This window comes from Lithobates pipiens, unplaced genomic scaffold (genome assembly GCF_037356315.1).
Source record: "Lithobates pipiens isolate NorthernLeopardFrog02 unplaced genomic scaffold, aLitPip1_a1.2 Scaffold_8, whole genome shotgun sequence".
NCBI lineage: Eukaryota > Metazoa > Chordata > Amphibia > Anura > Ranidae > Lithobates > Lithobates pipiens.
This window is the reverse complement of record NW_027507903.1, coordinates 244340887-244362569: the sequence shown is the minus strand read 5'-3', so window position 1 is coordinate 244362569 and position 21683 is coordinate 244340887. Positions and strand designations below refer to the sequence as shown.

Here is a 21683-nt window from a genome sequence, read left to right as displayed (position 1 = left end):
TCCATTATAGGGTTATGCTGCTAGCTTCAGGTTATTGGACAGTAGCAAAAAAAAAAAAAAGTTACATTTAAGCTGGCCATACATTATACAATTATTCAATTTCCTTTAGATTTACCTTCAACTATATAGTGCAAGGGCAAATTCCAGGTCTCTATAGCAAAATGTCTTTATTCAATGGAACAGAAGGATGCAATTGTTGGACACCCCATAACAATACTGTCTGTAGGCTGGTGGATATCCTCACAAATGCTGCAGATGGGAAAACCACTATATAATTAATATATATATAATTATATATACAGTGGTGTGAAAAAGTGTTTGCCCCCTTCCTCATTTCCTGTTCCTTTGCATGTTTGTCACACTTAAGTGTTTCGGAACATCAAACCAATTTAAACAATAGTCAAGGACAACACAAGTAAACACAAAATGCAATTTGTAAATGAAGGTGTTTATTATTAAAGGTGAAAAAAAATCCAAACCATCATGGCCCTGTGTGAAAAAGTGATTGCCCCCTAAACCCAATAACTGGTTGGGCCACCCTTAGCAGCAACAACTGCAACCAAGCGTTTGCGATAACGTGCAATGAGGCTTTTACAGCGTCCTGGAGGAATTTTGGCCCACTCATCTTTGCAGAATTGTCCTAATTCAGTTACATTAGAGGGTTTTCGAGCATGAACAGCCTTTTTAAGGTCATACCACAACATCTCAATAGGATTCAGGTCAGGACTTTGGCTAGGCCACTCCAAAGTCTTCATTTTGTTTTTCTTCAGCCATTCGGTGGTGGACTTGCTGGTGTGTTTAGGATCATTGTCCTGCTGCAGAACCCAAGTTCGTTTCAGCTTGAGTACACGAACAGATGGTCGGACATTCTCCTTCAGGATCTCTTGGTAGACAGCAGAATTCATAGTTCCTTTTATCACGGCAAGTCTTCCAGGTCCTGAAGCAGCAGAACAGCCCCAGACCATCACACTACCACCACCATATTTTACTGTTGGTATAATGTTCTTTTTATGAAATGCAGTGTTCCTTCTACACCAGATATACTTGGACACACACCTTCCAAAGAGTTCCACTTTTGTCTCATCGGTCCACAGAATGTTGTCCCAAAAGTCTTGGGGATCATCAAGATGTGTTGTGGAGAAATTGAGACGAGCTTTGATGTTCTTTTTGCTCAGCAGTGGTTTTCTCCTTGGAACTCTGCCATGCAGGCCATTTTTGCCCAGTCTTTTCCTGATGGTGGAAGCATGAACGCTGACCTTAACTGAGGCAAGTGAGGCCTGCAGTTCCTTGGACGTTGTTGTGGGGTCTTTTGTGACCTCTTGGATGAGTCGTCGCTGCGCTCTTGGGGTAATTTTGGGCGGCCGGCCACTCCTGTTAAGGTTCACCACTGTTCCATGTCTTCGCCATTTGTGGATAATGGCTCTCACTGTGGTTCGCTGGATTCCCAAAGCTTTGGAAATGGCTTTATAACCCTTTCCAGATTGATAGATCTCAATTACTTTCTTTCTCAATTGTTCCTGAATTTCTTTGGGTCTCGGCATGATGTGTAGCTTTTAAGGATCTTCTGGTGGACCTTACTGTGTCAAGCAGCTCCTATTTAAGTGATGCCTTGATTGTGAACAGGTGTGGCAATAATCAGGCCTGGGTGTGGCTAGAGAAATTGAACTCAGGTGTGGACAACCACAGTTATAGTATGTTTTAACAAGAGGGGCAATCACTTTTTCACACAGGGCCATGATGGTTTGGATTTTTTTTCACCTTTAATAATAAACGCCTCCATTTACAAATTGCATTTTGTGTTTACTTGTGTTGTCCTTGACTATTGTTTAAATTGGTTTGATGTTCTGAAACACTTAAGTGTGACAAACATGCAAAGGAACAGGAAATGAGGAAGGGGGCAAACACTTTTTCACACCACTGTATATATATATATATATATATATATATATACACACACACACACACACACACACACACACACACACACACACACACACACACACACACACACACACACACACTGGTTGGTGGGAAGATTCAGAATGTCAAAGATGTTTTTATTACAAATTATGTGAGCAGACTTCAGTTCCTCTTCTCCTTAAGTGCTTTGTGACATCCCTGTTGTAATGATTCTGAAGACACTCTGTGTTCTGTGATGTCTAAAAGAAGATTGAGTTTTTGGTTTACCTGTATATCCTTTCCTTGGAGTACATTAAGGGACACAGAGAATCCTGCTTTTGTATCTTGTGGTTTATGGCTTGCTACAAACCCTGAAGCCTTGCCTTATGTGGAGGGGTTATGCCTAAGATGGGACTTCAGCCTTTTTTTTGCCAGTGTCCAGTAAACTGAAGGAGGCAGCATAACACTTTCTTGATTCTGAAGATGCTCTCTCACATGATGGTTCTCCAAGAAAATAATTTTCTCTTATATTCACCGACTGACACAGCTCCTCTCTTAGCCATTGGGTTGTTACGCCACCTTTAGGAGAAGACTAGGCATAACATGTTATGAAAAACACAGAACTTTTAGTTCTGCCCAAGGGGCGGTCCCTTAGGTAACAACCCCCCAGCCTGCCATGCAGCACTCAGTTTTATTTTGCCTAGTGAAGGAATAGGACCTAGGAACACTGCAGGCCCATCGGTCTGAATTTTTTTTTCTGCAGAAGCTTTGCTTTTTGCGCAAGATGAAAGATCCTGTGATCTACTGTCAACAGCCGGCTGGGTGACAGGCTGGATACCCTTATCCTTGTAGTGTCCCCAGCCTGCCCAGCGAGCGCGTGCAGACCAGAGCTACGTGCTGGGTCGGCCACGACGTACCTCGGCTCCAGAGGTTGTCGGTGAGCTTTAATGCTCCGGGGCACACATATGACCGGGCTACTGATGTGTGCGTCGCAGTGGGCCGTGGCCAGCAGCCACCCCGTACTGAACGGAGAGGGGTCTGTGATGGAATTTCTCCCAGCTCTGCAGGACTGGTAAGTACAGCTCTCCCTGCCTCAGTGGGACTGAGCAGCTGGGCACTCCCTGGGAGGTCGATTCCCTGTGGGGGATGCTGCATGTGGCTGCTGAGCAGTGTGTGTGTGTTATGTGCAGGGGCTCTCATCCGGGGGGGGGGGCTGCGCTGGCTGGCTGTGCCCTGATGTGTTTGTGTTTCTCTCCCAGGGGGTGTCTGAGGCTGTGTCTGTGATCCCTGCAGCGCTGTTCACTGCCATTCTCTATCTCTGTCGCTCATGGTTTTTGGTGTTCAGCGGCCATCTTAGGTGAGTGCAAGGAGCAGCATGCTCTTCTGTAGCTTGGCGGCCATTTTCCCTGTAGATTTGTCCTTTATACTGGACGCCCGGCGGCCGTTTTCTTGAAGCCTGAGCGTATTTTTTGGTCAGTCTCTAGGAGCAGCATGCTTTCCTGTTGTGCGGCAGCCGTTTTCTCTGTGCTTTTATGTCCTTATACTGGCCGCTCGGTGGCCATTTTCTTTGAGCCTGAGCACATTGTAGATCGGTTTCAGCATCATAAGCAGCAGCTCTGGATGACAGTGTGATTTCCTAGGCACCTGGAAGCTGACAAGGAACACGGGCACTACTTGCTGGACAGCTCAGAACCAGTCAGGGTGGTGAGTCCTGCGGTAAAGAGCCCCTCAGCCAGCAGCAGTTAGGAGGGTGGGACCATCAATGTCCTAAGTCCCCATCAGGTGGCAGACAGGATAGGGTCAGCATGGCTTCAGAAACTGGTGTTTCTTCCTCCGAAATCCAGGCAATTGCAACCGGTTTGCCTGCGGAATGTGCAGTGCCCCTGGACGCTTTGTTGGCGGTCCTCAATTCGTTCGTTGCCAAGATGGAGGCGGTGCGTGGGCGCAAAGGTGCTAAAAAGTGGCCCCTGCCCCCCCCCCCCCCCCCTTCCTCTGGGGAGAGCTCTGAATGCAGACTTAGGCACTGCAGAGGCTGGTGACCCCTGCTCTGTCATTTCAGAGGATGCTGACCAGGACCATTCGGACACTGAGGAGGAGTCCCCGTCCGGGTCCGTGTGCGACAAAGCGCTTTTTGGAGCACTTATCACAGCTGTGCATGATGCCCTGAAGATTCAGCAGCCAGCAGATCCCTCTGCTGATGTAGCGGTCCCTTTTGGGGTCCCATAAGCCAGCCTGTTCACCTAAGGTGTTCCCGTATCTGACTTATTTTGACAAGTTAATTTACAAGGAATGGGGTCGACCGCAACTGACCTTTTTGGTCCCCAAATACATGGCGGTGCGTTACCCCTTTTGAGGAGAGGCTTCTCAAAAAGTGTCCGGCTCCTCCGGTCGTGCACCCCCCAGTATCCAGCGTAAACAAAGTAACCACGATCTGGTAGAGGGGACTCACGCATTTAAGGATCCCACGGACAGGAAGGCCGAGGCAGTGGCTCGTTCCTTGTTTATGGTTGTGTGGTCAACCATGCAACCAGTGCTGGCATCCGCACTTGTGTCGCAGACACTGAGCGGGCAAAACTGTTGCACTGCGAATTGGGAGAGCAACAGGCTTCTTCTGTCTGCGTGAAACTAGCAGACCAACTAGTGCAAGGCCTTTAGTACGTTTGTGACGTGGCCCGCATACCCTCCCTCTGTTATCCAGGGCTTCAGTGTCAGCAGTGGTGCTGAGGTGCCCGATTTGGTTAAAATGCTGGTCTGCTGAGGCATAGGCAAGTGCCTCACTTTTCGCTCACAACCAGCTTTTTCATCCACCCGGAGCTTCCACCAAACGTCCCCAGCCCGACAGGACGACCACTGAAAGACAAAAGCGACCCTGGAACCGCAAGCCTGCCAGCAAAAGTGCTACCACATGAAGGTTTGCCCCCACCCGCCACACGGGTGGGGGGGTCGCCATCGAGAGTTTGCAACCCTTTGGGCCTCTCGGCTGTCCGATCAGTGGGTCTGCGATCTGATTTCCTCTGGCTACAAGATAGAGTTCCTCTCTTGGCCTCAAAACAGATTCTTCCCCTCCAGCATACCCGTACTCCCAGCTCGCCGGGAGGCCCTCTTGGGGGCGTTAAGGGACCTGATGAATCGTGGGGTGAATAACGTGGGGTACCTGTTCTGGGATCGGAATGTTTCCAGGGGTTCTACTAAAACCTGTTTGTAGTCCCCAAGAAGGAAGGGGTACGTCCAAACTTGGATCTAAAAGCCCTCAATTACTTTGTAAAAGTACAGAGGTTCAGAATGAAATCAGTTCGCTCTGTAGTCGCTGCACTCCATCAAGGGGACTCCCTGGCGTCCTTAGACATCCAGGATGCGTACCTGCACATACCCATATGCCTCCGGCATCAGAAGTTTCTGTGATTTGCAGTCAGGGAAGCCCACTACCAGTTTGTGGCTCTTTTTTGGTTTGGCATTACCCCCCCGAGTCTTTACCAAGGTATTGGCTCCTGTTTTGGCATTGCTATGGCAACGCGGGATCGTGGGATACCTAAACAATCTCCTCCTGAGAGCATCTTCTGAGTTAGAGGAGGATGTGGCGATCACCATGCAGACCCTGCAGGAATTTGGGTGGCTGTTGAACCTAAAAAAGTCAGTGACCATACTGACTCAGTGTTTTGTAGTACCTAGGCTTACTGCTGGACTCTATGGAAGCGAGAGACTTTCTCCCTTCAGAAAAGCTGCAGACTCTCGGAGCAGCGTTAAAACTGCTGATAAACCGCAAGTGGTCATTGCTACGCTTCTGCATGCGAGTCCTGGGACTCATGGTGGCCTCCTTCGAGGCAGTACCATATGCCTAGTTCCACACTAGAGTCCTGCAGAAGGAGATTTTGACAATGGGACAAATCTCCGTTGTCCCTGGTTCAACAGATCCAGGTGAGCCAGTTAGTCAGGGATTCCCTGATCTGGTGGCTGAGGTCCCTGGTACTTCAGTCTGGGAAGTCGTTCCTACCCCTGAAATGGACGGTGATCACAACGGATGCCAGCCTATCCGGCTGGGGTGGAGTAATGGGAGTTCAGTCGAACCAGGGCCTCTGCTCAGCAGAGGAATCCAAGTTGTCGATCGATCTGCTCAAACTGAGAGCGATCAGACTATGTCTCGCCACATGGTCGATAAGACTTCAAGGGCGTCCGATCAGGATCCACTCGGACAACGCCACGGCTGTGGCATACCTCAATCAAGAAGGAACAAGAAGCTTGGCCGCCGCACAGAAGGTTGCTCACATACTTCGGTGGACAATAGCCATGGTGTTAAAACCAGCGATGGTAAAGCCCTGTCGGCCATTTTCATCCCGGGAGTGGAGAACTGGCAGGCGGACTACTTGAGTCGACAGATTCTGGACCCAGGAGAATAGGCATTGCATCCGGAGGTGTTCAGGCTACTTTGCCTAAGGTGGGGCACCCCAGACGTGGATCTCTGGCCTCCCGTCTCAACCGGAAGGTGCCGAGATTCGTGTCCAGGACAAAAGATCCATGGGCAAACGCGCTGGTGGCTCCGTGGGGTCAGTACCAGCTGATCTATGCCTTTCCTCTGCTGAAACTGTTACCACGTCTGCTCCGCAGGGTGGAGGCTGAGGGGATTCCAGTAATTCTAATTGCCCCAGATTGGACCCAGCATCCCTGGTACGCAAACCTGGTGGCAGACGCCCCCTGGCAACTGCCGTTACGAGAAGACCTTCTGTCTCAAGGTCCAATTCTCCATCCTGCTTTACCATCGCTGGTTTTAACACCATGGCTATTGAGAACCAGATGTTGAGGAACCAGGGTCTTTCGGACTCTGTGATCCTGACTATGCTGAGAGCACGGAAATCTTCTCGGAAGATGTATCATTGTACCTGGAAGGCCTATATCTCCATGTGTGAGGGGAAAGGATGGCATCCACGCTCCTTTTCTATATCCAGGATCCTGCTGTTTCTTCAGCAAGGAGTGGACCAGAAATTGGCTTTGAGCACCATTAAAGGACAAATTTCAGCTTTGGCTGTCTTTTTTGCAGTGACCCCTGGTGTTTCATTCTCTAGTGAGTACCTTTTTATCCAAGGGGTCCTTCATTTAGTTCCTCTGGCGCATCCACCGTTGCCCCCGTGGGATCTGAATCTGGTGTCCGCGCTGCAAAGTTCGCCATTTGAAAATATCAGAGCGGTCCCCCTGACTCTTTCCCATTAAGTGGTCTTTCTAGTGGCCATTACATTGGCCTGGAGCATTTTGGAACTGGCGGCCTTGTCTTGCAATTCGCCCTATCTGGTTATCCATTGATAAGGCGGTGTTGCGTCCGCAACCTTCTTTTTTGACAAAAGTGGTTTCACATCGATGAAGACATTGTGTTACCATCTCTGTGTCCTAAGCCGACACATCCTAAGGAGGTGGCCCTCCATTCCCTGGACGTGGTTCAGGTTCTGAGGGTGTATTTGTCTGCCACGGCTCCTTTCCGGAGGTCAGACTCCCTGTTCGTTTTGGTGGCTGGTCCAAAGAAAGGCATGGCAGTCTCGTTGGCCACCATTTCCAGGTGGATCATAAAGATTGTAGTTCATGCCTACGCCTTGAAGGGGCAGATGCCCCCCTTTCCGGTCACGGCCCACTCCACAAGGGCAATCGGAAGGTCTTGGGCCTTCCGACATCTAGCGTCTGTCGCTCAGGTGTGTAAAGCGGCGACCTTGTCGCCTGTTCACACTTTTACAAAGTTCTACAAGGTAGATGTCAGTGCATCGGCTGATGCCTGTTTTGGCAAAGTTTTGCAGGTGGCTGTATAGTTGCAATTGCATATGCAATTTTACCTGTGTTTTTTTTATTTTTTTTTATTTAATTTTTTTATGCACTGTTGCTTTTGTTACTGCAGTTTTGGTGCGGTTTGAGGGTAGTCTGTTGAAGAGCACTTGGTTTTGTGGTGCTTTTTTTCCCCACACTGTCGTTTGTGGGTAAAGTTATACTAGTTCCCACTTGCCATGGTGGATGAAGTTTTTTTTATTTTTTTTTTATGCTGTTTTCCCACCCCTCGTTTTGGCACTGCTTGGGGACGTCCCAATGGCATTCACCGAGCTGTGTCAGTCGGTGAATATAAGAGGAAATGGGATTTTTTATTTTTTTTTTGTACTCGCCATAAAATCCTTTTCTCTGTAATTCACCGACTGACACAGCACCCGCCCCTCCTATTTTTCTTTACGTTATACTGCTTGTTGACGTACTGAGTGCTGCATGGCAGGCTGGGGGGGTTGTTGCCTAAGGGACCGCCCCATGGGCGCAACTGAAAGTTCTGTGCTTTTCATAACATGTTATGCCTAGTCTTCTCCTAAAGGTGGTGTAACAACCCAATGGCTAAGAGAGGAGCTCTGTCAGTTGATGAATTATAGAGAAGTATTTTACGGTGAGTACAAAAAATCCTATTTTTACAGGTAAACCAATAATCCTATTTTTCTACACAATAGAATATTTACAGCCTTTTTATTGCTTTAGTGCTCTAGAAAATGCTCATAATGTTGTACCACATACCGTAAGTTGATCTCTAGTAATAATTCCTGGGAAAAAAAACAATCTGTCAAAAAAAAAAAAAAAAAAGAATTTTGTATTTAATTTTTTTTTTTCTGGTGTTACTGATCAAAAGTAAACCACCTTTTTACTACATGCATGTAACTACAATATAGCTGCTGTCTTTCATAAACCTTAATGAGGCAATGTTTTCTAAAACAAGGCTTTCTGGACTTGTGACCAAACAAATGTTTAGTATTTAGAAATATGTGCCATTTTAAAAATCAAATTTTCAATTTAATTTTCGGTTTTATACTACAGAGACTTATAAATGACAGACACATAAAACTGATAGCCTTCTATGTCAGCCACCTTCCCCAAGAGCTGGCTATCGCACAGTATGCTGCATTTCTGGAGAATGTCACGGAGCAAGAACAGCGGCATCAGTGCCTGGAGCTCGCCAAGGAAGCAGGTGATGCTCACTGGTTATAGTATCTATCATTCACAGTACATTCCACAAATGCTTGATATAATATTTGCAGTGCCACAGTAGTACTTGAGCTTGACCATACATGTGGACCATGGCATTACCAACAGCTTGCCTTCCCTTTACTCCCACACTTCCCTGTTCAACTATAAAGCGTAAGAACGGGAACCCCATGTAACCTCCAACTCTCATGTGTGATGCTTTTGTGTCTGAATAAGGTGTTGGGCACTCACCTTGGCAAGCAGCAGTTCTCAATGACTCAACATGTGCTAAATAATCATGTGCAGGTTCTGCTGACAGAATTGTCAAAAACTTAACAAAAGCAAGTCATTAAAATTTTCACATAAAGCACATGGAAGCTTGACAGGGCTGTCTTTAATGCAGGGCAAAAGGGGCAGCTGCCTTGGTCCCTGTCATCGGTGTGGAGCCCAAAGTAGTTTCCTGCAGATTTCTCTCAGCAGATTTCTCAGAGGTGTGGTGTAGTAGGGGGGGGGTTACAGAAGTGTGTGTGTGTGTGTGTGTGGGGGGGGGGGGTTACAGAAGTGTGTGTGTGTGTGTGTGGGGGGGGAGGGGGGTTACTGAAGTGTGTGTGTGGGGGAGGGGGGTTACAGAAGTGTGTGTGTGTGTGTGTGTGGGGGGGGGGGGGGGGGTTACACAAGTGTGGTATAGTGGGGGGGGGGGTTACACAAGTGTGGTATGGCGGAGGAGGGGGGGGGGGTTACACAAGTGTGTATGGCGGGGGGGGGGGGGGGGTTACACAAGTGTGGTATGGCGGAGGAGGGGGGGGGGGTTACACAAGTGTGGTATGGGAGGAGGGGGGGGGGTTACACAAGTGTGGTATGGCGGAGGAGGGGGGGGGGTACACAAGTGTGGTATGGCGGAGGAGGGGGGGGGTTCACACAAGTGTGGTATGGCGGAGGAGGGGGGGGGGTTACACAAGTGTGGTATGGCGGAGGAGGGGGGGGGTTACACAAGTGTGGTATGGCGGAGGAGGGGGGGGGGTTACACAAGTGTGGTATGGCGGAGGGAGGGGGGGGGGTTACACAAGTGTGGTATGGCGGAGGAGGGGGGGGTTACACAAGTGTGGTAAGGCGGAGGGAGGGGGGGGGGTTACACAAGTGTGGTATGGCGGAGGAGGGGGGTTACACAAGTGTGGTATGGCGGAGGAGGGGGGGGGGGGTTACACAAGTGTGGTATGGCGGAGGAGGGGGGGGGGTTACACAAGTGTGGTATGGCGGAGGAGGGGGGGGGGTTACACAAGTGTGGTATGGCGGAGGAGGGGGGGGGGTTACACAAGTGTGGGATGGCGGAGGAGGGGGGGGGTTACACAAGTGTGGTATGGCGGAGGAGGGGTGGGGTGTACACAAGTGTGGTATGGGGAGGAGGGGGGGGTTACACAAGTGTGTATGGCGGAGGAGGGGGGGGTTACACAAGTGTGGTATGGCGGAGGAGGGGGGGGGTTACACAAGTGTGGTATGGCGGAGGAGGGGGGGGGGGTTACACAAGTGTGGTGGCGGAGGAGGGGGGTTACACAAGTGTGGTGGCGGAGGAGGGGGGGTTACACAAGTGTGGTGGCGGAGGAGGGGGGGGTTACACAAGTGTGGTGGCGGAGGGGGGGGGGGGGGGGTTACACAAGTGTGGTGGCGGAGGAGGGGGGGTTACACAAGTGTGGTGGCGGAGGAGGGGGGGGGTTACACAAGTGTGGTGGCGGAGGAGGAGCGGTTACAGAGGTGTGGCGGCGGAGTGGGGGGGGGGGTGTTTACAGAGGTGTGGCGGCGGAGGGGAGGGGGGTTACAGAGGTGTGGCGGAGGGGGGTTACAGAGGTGCGGCGGAGGGGAGGGGGGTTACAGAGGTGCGGCGGAGGAGGGGGGGGTTTACAGAGGTGAGGGGGGGTTACAGAGGTGGGGTGGAGGTACAATGGTGTGGGGGGGGGGTACAGAGGTGAGCTGTGGATGGAAGGGGGGGGCGGGTGGTGCAGACGTGAGCTGTACATGTGGGTGCAAAGGTGACCAATAGATGGTTACTTTGAGGGAGAATATGCAAGTACTGCCCCTTGTGCTGATTTTTGTCCTGTACCCTGTAGGATCAACCACCAGTACACACTCCCAATCCCTGTGTGTCACCCTGGACTCCCCCATCTCCCCCCCCCCCCCCCATCAATGGTTGCCCAAGGACCAAATTGGTGTTTTTACAGCTGTAGACTTACCTCTGTGCTAAGTCATGATGAACTATGAACTCATTACAACCGTATTTTGGTATTTATGAACATGTTCATACTAGCTGTAAGCGGTCAATAATTGAAAGAAATATAAAAAGTAAGATATGCAGAGAGAACATATATAAAAATGTCTATTCGAACTCTGGTTTTTAAGTTCACACTGGTTAATGTTTTGGCTGTAGTGTTTCCTTGCTTAAATGTATTCTTGTGTATATATTTGAAGGTTTGGATGTCGCAACAATAACAAAAACTGTGGTTGAAAACACCCGAAGAAAAGATAGCACTGAATTTACTCATCATGACATTACACCAGCCCTGGCTTCTGCCACAAGTGAGGCAAGTATTCACAAAATTAATACAATTGCGGTATTTAATTTTAAGGGCTCAATATTTACAATTTTAGACATGTAATTTTTCTTTTTGCCCCCAATCAAGAAATACTGTTCCTTCCCACACCAAACAAACCCCCCCCCTTTATTTTTTTTTTTTTTTTGGTTCCCCCGTGCATCCTGTTATCAAGTTCAGCCTTCTGGGCTTGGTTGTCCCTTTCCCTGGGGTTACCACCCTGCAGTGTCTTTATTTGGCTCATTGTTGCTTTATTTGACAGTTATTGTTGTGTCCCTGGTTGCATGCCCTAAACTGTACAGGTCACTGCACGGCTGTAGCAGAGTTTTGGGGGTGAATTTAGGGCTCCTAGCGCCAAGAGCTGGGTATAATACTTCCCTCTGCACCCTCCAGCTTTTGTGTATGAAGAGCGAAGGGATGTAATTGCCAGATCGCTGGTAACAAGGGGAGGTGGACTGTACTGTTGTACAGTCCCCCTCCCCTTGCAGTTCTATGGAGATTCCCACTGGGGAATAGGCTCTCCCACACAGAGGGTACTGTGTACTGCAAGAGTTTAGCACACCACCTCTGGGCTAAATTTGGACTGACATTCTCTGCTAGATTCCACCTGTATTTCAGCAGGGCGTGTCTCAGCAACAGCAGAGAGGTGGGTGGGCGGTGTGGTCAAGCCATAGAGGTTCCTAACTTCCCTCGTCGGGCGAGGAGAAACTTGGACATAGCTTGCCTCGCATTATATCCCCTGGGGGTCAATTAGTTACTTGTGGCTCTGCTTTCCTTTAATGGTCTTTGCAAAACTTCTGGGGCACCTTTTCCCAGTTCCTTTGTGTCAAAGGAGGAATTCTCATCTGCTATGGCTGGTTTACAGCACCAGTTTTCCAGAATGCTTTCCCGTTTAGACATTCTTGGTCACAAATAAATGCTCTTTCCACTTTTCCAGAAGAGGGAAACGTGGAGCATTTCTCCCCCTGAAGAATCTGCTGCTGAAGAATCCCAAGATCTGGTTTCATCCCAGATCCAAAATGTCTTTGTAGGTTTTCATGCCGATGTGATCAGGACTAATTTAGAATTGCCAATTATGGTATCCTCTGCCCCAAAGGTTACTGGATTTTGATGACGTCCGTTGTAGCATCCTCCAATCCTTTCCCATGCATTCTCATTTCAAGGATGCTCAGCAACATTACCTAAAAGGTTAACTAAAAATGGAGTCTGCCTCTGGTGACTCCAGCAGTCCATCTCAGTAAGACCCTCCGTTCTAGTGGAAAAAGACCTTGTGTTTTAAAGTGATTGAAAAGTCTTTTTTTTTTTTTTTTTTTTCTATAAAAATAACACGCGTTATACTTACCTGCTCTGTGCATTGGTTTTGCACAGAGCAGCCCAGATCCTCCTCTTCTCCCTCTTTGGTTCCTGGCCCCTCCCTCCTTTTTGAGTGCACCCACAGCATCCAGCTTGCTATGGGGGCACCAGAGCCAAGCCGCAGCTCCTTGGATCCATTCAGACACCGAGATGTGGTTCGCATAGAATGCATTAAGATTTAAAAAAAAAAACCTTTTACAACCACTTTTAAAGTGGAATTCAAGGCTAAACGTAACTAATCTTAAAAATGTTCCCTCCCTGTCCCAACACCTATGCTGTGTAAAAAGGATGTATATACTTGCCTATTTTCAGACCGCTCCAGTTCTGTCATGTTGTCTGGCTCCTTTCTGTCAGCCAGCTGCACTTGACCGGAGGGATTGTCGACAAAAGATGGGCCATTGGGGGCATATGGTCTCTTCTCTCCCCTGCAGCTGCTGCTGGCTGACACGGGAGATCATGTGACCAGACCTGGAGTTGCCTAGAAATACCCAAGTATATACATTTTTCTTACACAGGTTAGTCTGCATAGATGCAGATTAAGGTGAAAAAACACAGACCTCACCCCCCCGTTTTACTTACCTGAGCCCCCTATTTACATCGGCAGAGGCATGCTCTTCCTCTCTCCACAGGGTCCCGGCTCTTGATTGGATAGATTGATAGCAGCACAGCCATTGTCTCCTGCTGCTATCGTTCGAATCCAATGAGCGGGGCCATGCCTGCCATTCGTGTCTATGGACGCAAATGCTGGACTCGGGAGCAAACCCCCTCCCTCCCCGGGGAGAGTCCAGCAGATGCTGGACTCTGTTAAACCCCCTCCCTCCCCGGGGAGAGCGCTTCTCCTAGGGCATGGGTCTTCAAACTATGGCCCTCCAGTTGCTTAGGAACTACAATTCCCATCATGCCTGGTCATGTCTGTGAATGTCAGAGTTTTACAATGCCTCATGGGATGTGTAGTTTCACAACAGCTGGAGGGCCGTAGTTTGAGGATCCCTGTCCTAGGGGGTTATCTGATGCGGGGAGGAGCCACAAGAGCTGCCTGGGAACCCTAGAAGATGAGGTTCAGGGCCACTCTGTGCAAAACTAACTGCACAGTTGAGGTAAGTATGATATGTTTGTTTAAAAAAATAAAAATCAAGCCTTTACAATCACATTAAATATTAGGTTTAGTTTGGAGTTCCACTTTAAGGATGCTATGGACAAAGGTTTGAGCTCGTTGAATGTTAAGAAATGGACCCTGATCACAGGGATACTGAGCTAGGCAGATACTTTGAGGATTTTCCTTGGGCTCCCAGTTTCTTGCTGGATGGCTTTACTGATTCCACTTAAGAGATCTCATGTGAGCATCCTGTCGGAGCACATGCTCAGGATCTTTTGGCTCAAGTGTTAGCGATGTTACTTTTTTAATTTGCTGGTTGAACGTCTACATTTTCAAGGGAAAACTACTCTGGATGGCTACATCCAAAAGGTAACTGTGGGCAAGAGTACCCTGTTGCTGCTTAAAAAGGTGAAGCCTGTGGTACACAAACCTGCCACTCCTACTTCCCAAAAGTGTTCCTTTCGCCAATCGCAGACCTCGGGTTCCAAATCCAAACCTCGGTCCCAGTTCTGCAAGAAGGCATGGACTCCAGAGCCCTCTAAGCTGGGAGATTGCTCATCTTCGTAGACCTGTGAGATAGAAATGTCTCCACTCACTGGAGTGAGGGAGGTATGTACAGGCCATCGTTGATGTTTGACAGTGGGACATTGTGGACAAGTGGCTTTGCAACACAATGGCTTAAATGTAGCAGCTAGAATTTCAGAGCCTTCCCCCCTCTGTTTTATGCATCCTTTTTTTTTTTTTTTTTTTTTTTTTTTTAAATCTCCAAAAAAGACGATTCTTAAGTTGTCACCTGCTATCTCAGGGAGTGATGGTCCTTATCCCAGAAAGCAACATTTTTCATGGCTTATACTCAAAGCTCTTTGTGGTTCTGAGACCAAATGGTGAAGTTCACCCCATCTGTGCAGAATTGCCAAATGGAATTAGTGAGGTCAGTGGCTGCAGCCTTCCAGCAACTATATTTTCTGGCTTTGGTGGATCTCAAGGATGCTTATCTGCATATGCCAATCTTCCCACCTCGCCATAGGTACTTGCGAATATACAGCAGATGACTGACACTTTTCGTTTGTGACCCTGTGATTCTGCCTGTTCACTGCTCCCGGGATATTCACCAAGGTGTTGGCTCTGATCTTAGGACGCCTATAGACTCTATATCCCTGTCATGGGTTGCCTGAAAGACTGCTTCTGAAGCTCAATGTGACTTGAACAGTGCAGACTCTGAAGAGGCTTGGATGGGTCCTAAATTTTCATAAGTAGGCCTTGGTCCCAATTCAAAGCATGGAATATTTAAGCCTGATGTTGGACACTGTCCAATCAAGAGTGATTCTACCCCAAGACAAATGCCTTGCACTGAAAAGCAGTTGGCGTTGCTGAAAAATCCCCTCAGGGTTCTGGGAAAGATAGTAGTCTCCAATCAAGGTGGTTCCTTTTCCCCCGTTTCATTCCAGGCCCCTCCATCTTAATGTCTTGTTGACTTGAGACTGGAGAAAAAATTGTTGGTCTCTCCAATGCATTTAAAGCTCAGAACAAGACCGTCTCTAAACTGGTGGATCTCTTTGAGAATGCTAAAGATGCAAAAATCATTCCGCCTTCTGTCCTGGAGGGCCCTGACCATGGATATCAGCCTGGTGGACTGGGGTGTAGCTCAGGAAATTCTATCAGTCCGGGGACCTTGGGCACTGCAGGAGAGATCATTGCCTGTCATCGCCTTGGAATTTAGGTCGATTTGTCTAGCCTCATTGCAGCTGGAGTGTCTCCCTGTTCAGTTGGACAATACCATAATGGTGATGTACATAAATCATCAGGGATGCACTAGAAGTTAGGCTGCTCAGGAGGATGCAAATAACTTATCTTGGGTGGAACGTTTTGTCCCCACTTTGTCTGCCGTTCACATTCCAGGCATGGAAAATTGGCAGGCTAATATTTTTCCCAGCCATCAATGACTGATTCCAGGGGATTTCACCCAGAGGTGTTCGTGGAACTCTGCCAAAGGTGGGGAACTCCAGACGTGGTTCCTCTGGTGTCCCAGGATTAATGCGAAGCTAGGCAGATTAGTATGCAGGACCCTAGGACCCTTGAGCGTTTATGGTGGATGCTGTGTAGATGCCGTGGTATCTGTTCTCCCTAATCTGCATCACAGAATGAGTGGAAGGCATTCATCTGATTCTGAGAGCTCCAGCCTGGCCCAGGACAACCTTTTACTCCAAAATTGTAAACTTTGATGGTGGATCAACCTTGGACCCTACTGGATCCACCTGACCTCCTGTTGCAAGGTCCAATCTATCATTTACAATTGCTGACTTTTTAATGGCATGGCTGTTGAAGCCTTGGGCCTTGAAAGATAGGGAGTGTCCGTTTCAGTTATCTCTACTGTATTGAAGGCAACTTCAAAGGAGGATTTACCACCGAACATGGAAGTCTCATTTTGGTAGATATGAGGCTCGGGAATTAATTTTTTCAAGCATGTTGTGGACTGTATCCTGGCCTTAAACTGGAAGTTGACCAGGGTATGTTGACAATCAAGGGTCTGACTTTGGCCTTGGATGTTCTTTCAGAGACCTATTGCTTTGCATTCCTGTGTATGTGCCTTTGTACAAAGCGTCACGTGTATTATTCCACTGGGAAGAACTCTGTGGGACCTCAACTTGGTACTTTGTGTTAGGAAAAATTTCTGTTTTGAACCCATCCGGGATATTCCCTTGGAAGGTTATTTTTCTGGCTGCCTTTACTTCTGCTCTTGCCTGTAAAGATCATTCCTGGTGATCTATCGTGACCATGTAGTCTTGCTGTCATTTGTACTTGTTTTGCCTAAAGTTGTACTTTTCATTTTGAATAGAATAAGTAAGGGGTTATAACCCCTGTTGTTTTTTTGTTTTTAGCGGTATTAAACACAATGACATAAATGTAATATATTGCAGCGTACCAAGCATTAAATATGGTGGCTTCGTTAGTTTTTGTTTTTTAGGCTTTTTTCCTCTGTATTAACTTTAACTTGATTTGGCCTGCAATACGCCTCCTGTGCCGACACTCTGGATGAAGGCGCAACAGAGAGCCTTTTGGATGTCAGTCTGAGTGAGGGGGGCATTAGATGTACTAGCAGATTTAAATACACTGAAAAGTTGGAACCAAACTCCAGCTACACTTTTTAAGCAGTTGCATCAGTTTATTTATTTATTTTTCCTTTTTGGTATAAAGGTTTTACATAAATAAGAGAAGAAAATGATGAGCTCAGCATAAAAGCCTCAAGGAGTCCAGTGAATCAGGTGATCTATACATCAAGTATGGTGACTTGAGTGACACCCTCCACCACCGACAGAACTGGCCGCTCACCTCAGGAGATGGACCCCTAAGTAAATCAGACAGGTCTAATACAGCATTCCCCTTCAAGTGTTAATAGACAGATCCGAATCCTGGTATCACTTGTAGAGATTGCCGTATCTCTAGTATAGCATCGTCCTTTTTTCTCCAGAAAACACACATAAAATAAAAATAGCAAAATCTAGTGCTCTCTGATTATAAAGCCATATTTATTTCAAAAAGATAAGTGCATTCGCATACATCGCACTGGCCGCTGATAAAGTCCCACCCCTTTGGGACGCAACGCGTACGGAAACCACGTGACTGAGCGTGACATCACCCGCGTCCTCACACGTACCGGGTGATGGAGCCTGATATGCAGAGGACAGCCTCTTACAACTCTGACTTGGAGCCCCTGATAGAGCTGACAGGAAGCACTGAGATGCAGAGTCGCACGAGTGCCTGGCGGGATCGCTGAACCTGGTTCAGGTTTTGTTGGTACTGCCAGAGGGTTCAAGATATGGACAGGCAGCATCAAGATCCATATTTTTTCAAATGGATTTGTCAAGTGATTGTTCAAGCTTCAGCTTAAAGAAGAAAATTCTTCCTTCTTATATTAAGAGCACACTCATCCAGGGCGATTAGTGCCTCTTGGGTGGTGCATCATCGGGCCTCTATGGCTCAGAGCTGTAAGGCCGCGACTTGGTCTTCGGTTCATACTTTTATCCGATTTTTTTATCAAATCAATATTAACAGTCATGAGGCTATTACCTTTGGGCACAGCATATACTGCAGGCTGCAGTGTGAGTCCTCTGGCCTCCTGTTTTTTTTTTTTTTTTTTTTTTTTTTTTTATTGTTCCGTCTCCCCCTTTTTAGTTGCCATTGCTATGGGACATCCCACATAGTTATTACTATGGCTCTGTGTCCCCTGATGTAAGAAAAGAAAATAGGATTTTTAAAACTGCTTACCTGTAAAATCCTTTTCTTTGATGTACATCAGGGGACACAGAGGTCCCCCCCTTTCTTCTTATGCACTTATATTGCGCTTGGCTACAAAACTGAGGACTGGGAGGGGTTATATGGGGGAAGTACACGCTTTAAGGGGCGTGCCAGTGTCCAGCACCTGATGATCCAATATAACCCGCATTGTTATTACTATGGCTCTGTGTCCCCTGATGTACATCAAAGAAAAGGATTTTACAGGTAAGCTGTTTTAAAAATCCTATTTTTCTTTATGTAAGCAAGATAACAGATTTCTGGGAACGTTACCACATTTTTATAATTGACCCTAATTTTTCCTGGCAGGAGGACCGTGCAAAGATAGATGTGATCGATTGGCTGGTGTTTGATCCTGCACAGAGAGCTGAGGCACTAAAGCAGAGCAATGCAATTATCAGGAAATTTCTGGGTAAGAAATAATGTGTCTGGTATCTTTCATGTTTCTGCAAAAACAAATGATTTGCACATTATGGCATGATTGCTGGAAAGGTAATTTTACATTTTACCTCTTGAATGCCTTTTTTAAATTGTGACTGATGAATGTGCTTTCATTTTTAGCATTAAAAAAACATGATGCTGCAAAAGAAGTGTATGCCAAAATTCCCTCGGATTCTATAACGGAAATCTACAATCAACTGGAAGAACAAGGCATGGACAACATTCTGTCAGCAGAGGATGACAATGCTATACGGGAACACCTGTGTATAAGAGCATACTTGGTAAGCACTGCTATTATTAGCATGTGCCATTGGTCTAGCTTTTGCTGTGTGTGTGTGTGTATATGTATACATTTTTTTTATATATAATACTTCTTTATCCTACATCACAGAGCGTCTTTCCTTTCATTACAAATGGGGTTATGTTGCCACCTTCAGGTGATTATACACTGGCAAAAACGGGATGTTCCTGCAGGCAAGGCTTCAGTTTTCTGCTAGTGCCTGAAGGTGATTGCCACAGTTGTGCAGCTCTCTGCACAAATTTGGCTAGCTTGTCAAAGGTTCCACTCAGGGTCAAGAGACTGGTTTTATCCAGATTCATTATCCTATAGTTTCATCATTCAGAGGAGTGGTACCCAAGCAAAGTGAAGATGACCTAAAAGGTTGCTCATTGACACTGCATTATGAAGCCCTGTGCACAGATACTTTCGTTGCCTGGTGATCCAGTAGGGTGCTACACAAGTCCAGGGCGGTGAACTGGGTAGTTAAGTCCCTGAAGACCCTTGTGTGCAAAATCCACCATGATAGGTGAAGGTTGGATGGACGACCCCCCCTGGGGTTCCTGCGGCAAGGAATGGCGAGTGCCCTGCAGTAGTCCCTGCTGGTGACCCCCCTAGCCTTAGGGATTCCCCCCCCCCCCCCAACTGTAAGTGGGTTACGAAAAAGGGTGTTTTCTGTGCAGCCATTTTTATTTTTATTCTTTTTCCCCGAGTGTGGTGTACTTGCTCTATTTTGTCACTTACAGTGTGTGTGTGTGTGTGTGTTTGTTTTTTGTTTTTGTTTTTTATTACCATACTGTACTCCCTGGACCACCCCAAGTGCTATGTAGCAGTGCTTAGGGGAAGTCCGAGAGGTTTCAGGTGCCGAATGCAGAAGACAAAAGGAGCTCTTGGCCAGCTGCATTCCCTCAGGACTGCCGAGCCTCCTACGTGCATGCACCATACAGCTGGTGGGGCCAGAACATGTTTGTGGTTGCCTCTTAGAGCAGCAGTGCAGGCGGCTTTTCTTCCCTTCCCATCCCCCCCCCCCCCCCCCCCCCCCCCGTGAGGCTGTACCAAGCTGTGTGGGCCTACAGGTCGCACAGGTCAGTGTGGTGCATCCCTGGTCACAGGAGGTTACTTGGGCTCAGCTGGATGTCTTGGTGGCAGACTACAAGTTGGGTTGACTACTAGTTACAGCATGTTGTATTCCTTGTGGGGCTGGGGGTGCTAACAGAATGTTTAGAAGAATTCTGATGCTTACTGGCACAGTGCGCCCTTGGCTGGCTGGGATCACTGTCCTCCAAGGGTCCCTACATACATGTCAGTAGGCCAATGTGTCACAGATGGCAGAGAGGAGGGGGATGTAGGTGTGAGGGGTTTCAAATACATTAGTCAGGTAGGGAGGAATTGGGATGTAGCTCCCCAAGCAATGTGTCCCCTGGGGCTCAGCATGTTCTATGCTGCTCTGACTCCCTTCAGCTATCTGGTATTTCCACTACTTCTGGGGTGCCTTCCTCCAGTTCATTTGTGACAAGGGATGAATTTCCATCTGCTATTGCAGAAGCAGATTTCGGGAATACTTGCCAGTTTGGGCTTCTTTGGTCAGTAGTGCCCCCCCTCTCTCAGAAGAAACCAGTGGAGTATAGAGAGGAGAGGTGTAGGGAGATGTGAATATTCCAGAACATGGAAGTATCCTCATTCAAGGACTCTACAGTGCCTTGAATAAGTATTTATACCCATTGAAATGTTCCACATTTGATCATGTTACAACCAAAATGTATTTTTTATGGGATTTTATTTGATAGACCAAAACAAAGTGGCACACTTGTGAAGTGAAAGCAAAGTGATAAATTTTTCACAAATAAATATCTGTAGAGCGTGTCGTGCATTTGAATTCAGCCCCCTTTACTCTGGTACCCCTAACTAAAATCTAGTGAAACTATTTGCCTTCAGAAGTCACCTAATGAGTAAATGGAGTCCACCCGTGTGTAATTTAATCTCTGTAAAAATACAGCTGTTTTGTGAGCCCTCAGAGGTTTGTTAGAGAACCTTAGTGTACAAACCGCATCATGCAGGCCAAGGAACTTGTTCAATCCATCACCCGAAACTGGAAAGAGTATGGCACAACTGCAAACCTACCAAAACATGGCCATCCACCTAAACTGACAAGCCGGGCAAGGAGAGCATTAATCGGAGAAGCAGCCAAGAGGCCCATGGTAACTCTGGAGGAGTTGCAGAGATCCACAGCTCAGGTGGGAGAATCTGTCCACAGGACAACTATTAGTTGTGCACTCCACAAATCTGGCCTTTATGGAAGAGTGGCAAGAAGAAAGTTGTTGAAAGAAAGCCATAACTCCCGTTTGTGAGAAGCCATGTGGGGAACACAGCAAATATGTGAAAGAGGGTGCTCTCGTCGGATGAGATTCAAAATTGAACTTTTTGGCCTAAAAGCATAATGCTGTGTGTGGCGGAAAACTAACACTGCACATCACCGTGAGCACACCATCCCCACCGTGAAACATAGTGGTGGCAGCATCATGTTGTGGGGATGTTTCTCTTCAGCAGGGACAGTGAAGCTGGTTAGAGTTGATGGGAAGATGGATGAAGCCAAACAAAGAGCTATCTTAGAAGAAAGCCTGTTAGGGTCTGAAAAGACTTGAGACTGGGGTGGAGGTTCACCTTCAAGCAGGACAACAACCCTAAACCTACAGCCAGAGCTACAATAACATGGTTTAGATCAAAACATATTCATGTGTTAGAATGGCCCAGTCAAAGTCCAGACCTCAATACAATT

General features: G+C 47.5%; 1 protein-coding gene across 1 annotated transcript in view; it reads left to right on the top strand.

Moving 5' to 3' along the window:
* Nucleotides 1-21683, top strand: part of NUP107 (nucleoporin 107) — a 101618-nt gene that overhangs the window by 58103 nt on the left and 21832 nt on the right. Inside the window, exons 21-24 of the mRNA XM_077469173.1 lie at nt 8719-8869; nt 11326-11438; nt 18499-18601; nt 18751-18911. Of these exons, the coding sequence (XP_077325299.1) occupies nt 8719-8869; nt 11326-11438; nt 18499-18601; nt 18751-18911 (528 nt within the window). The remainder of the gene's footprint in view (nt 1-8718; nt 8870-11325; nt 11439-18498; nt 18602-18750; nt 18912-21683) is intronic.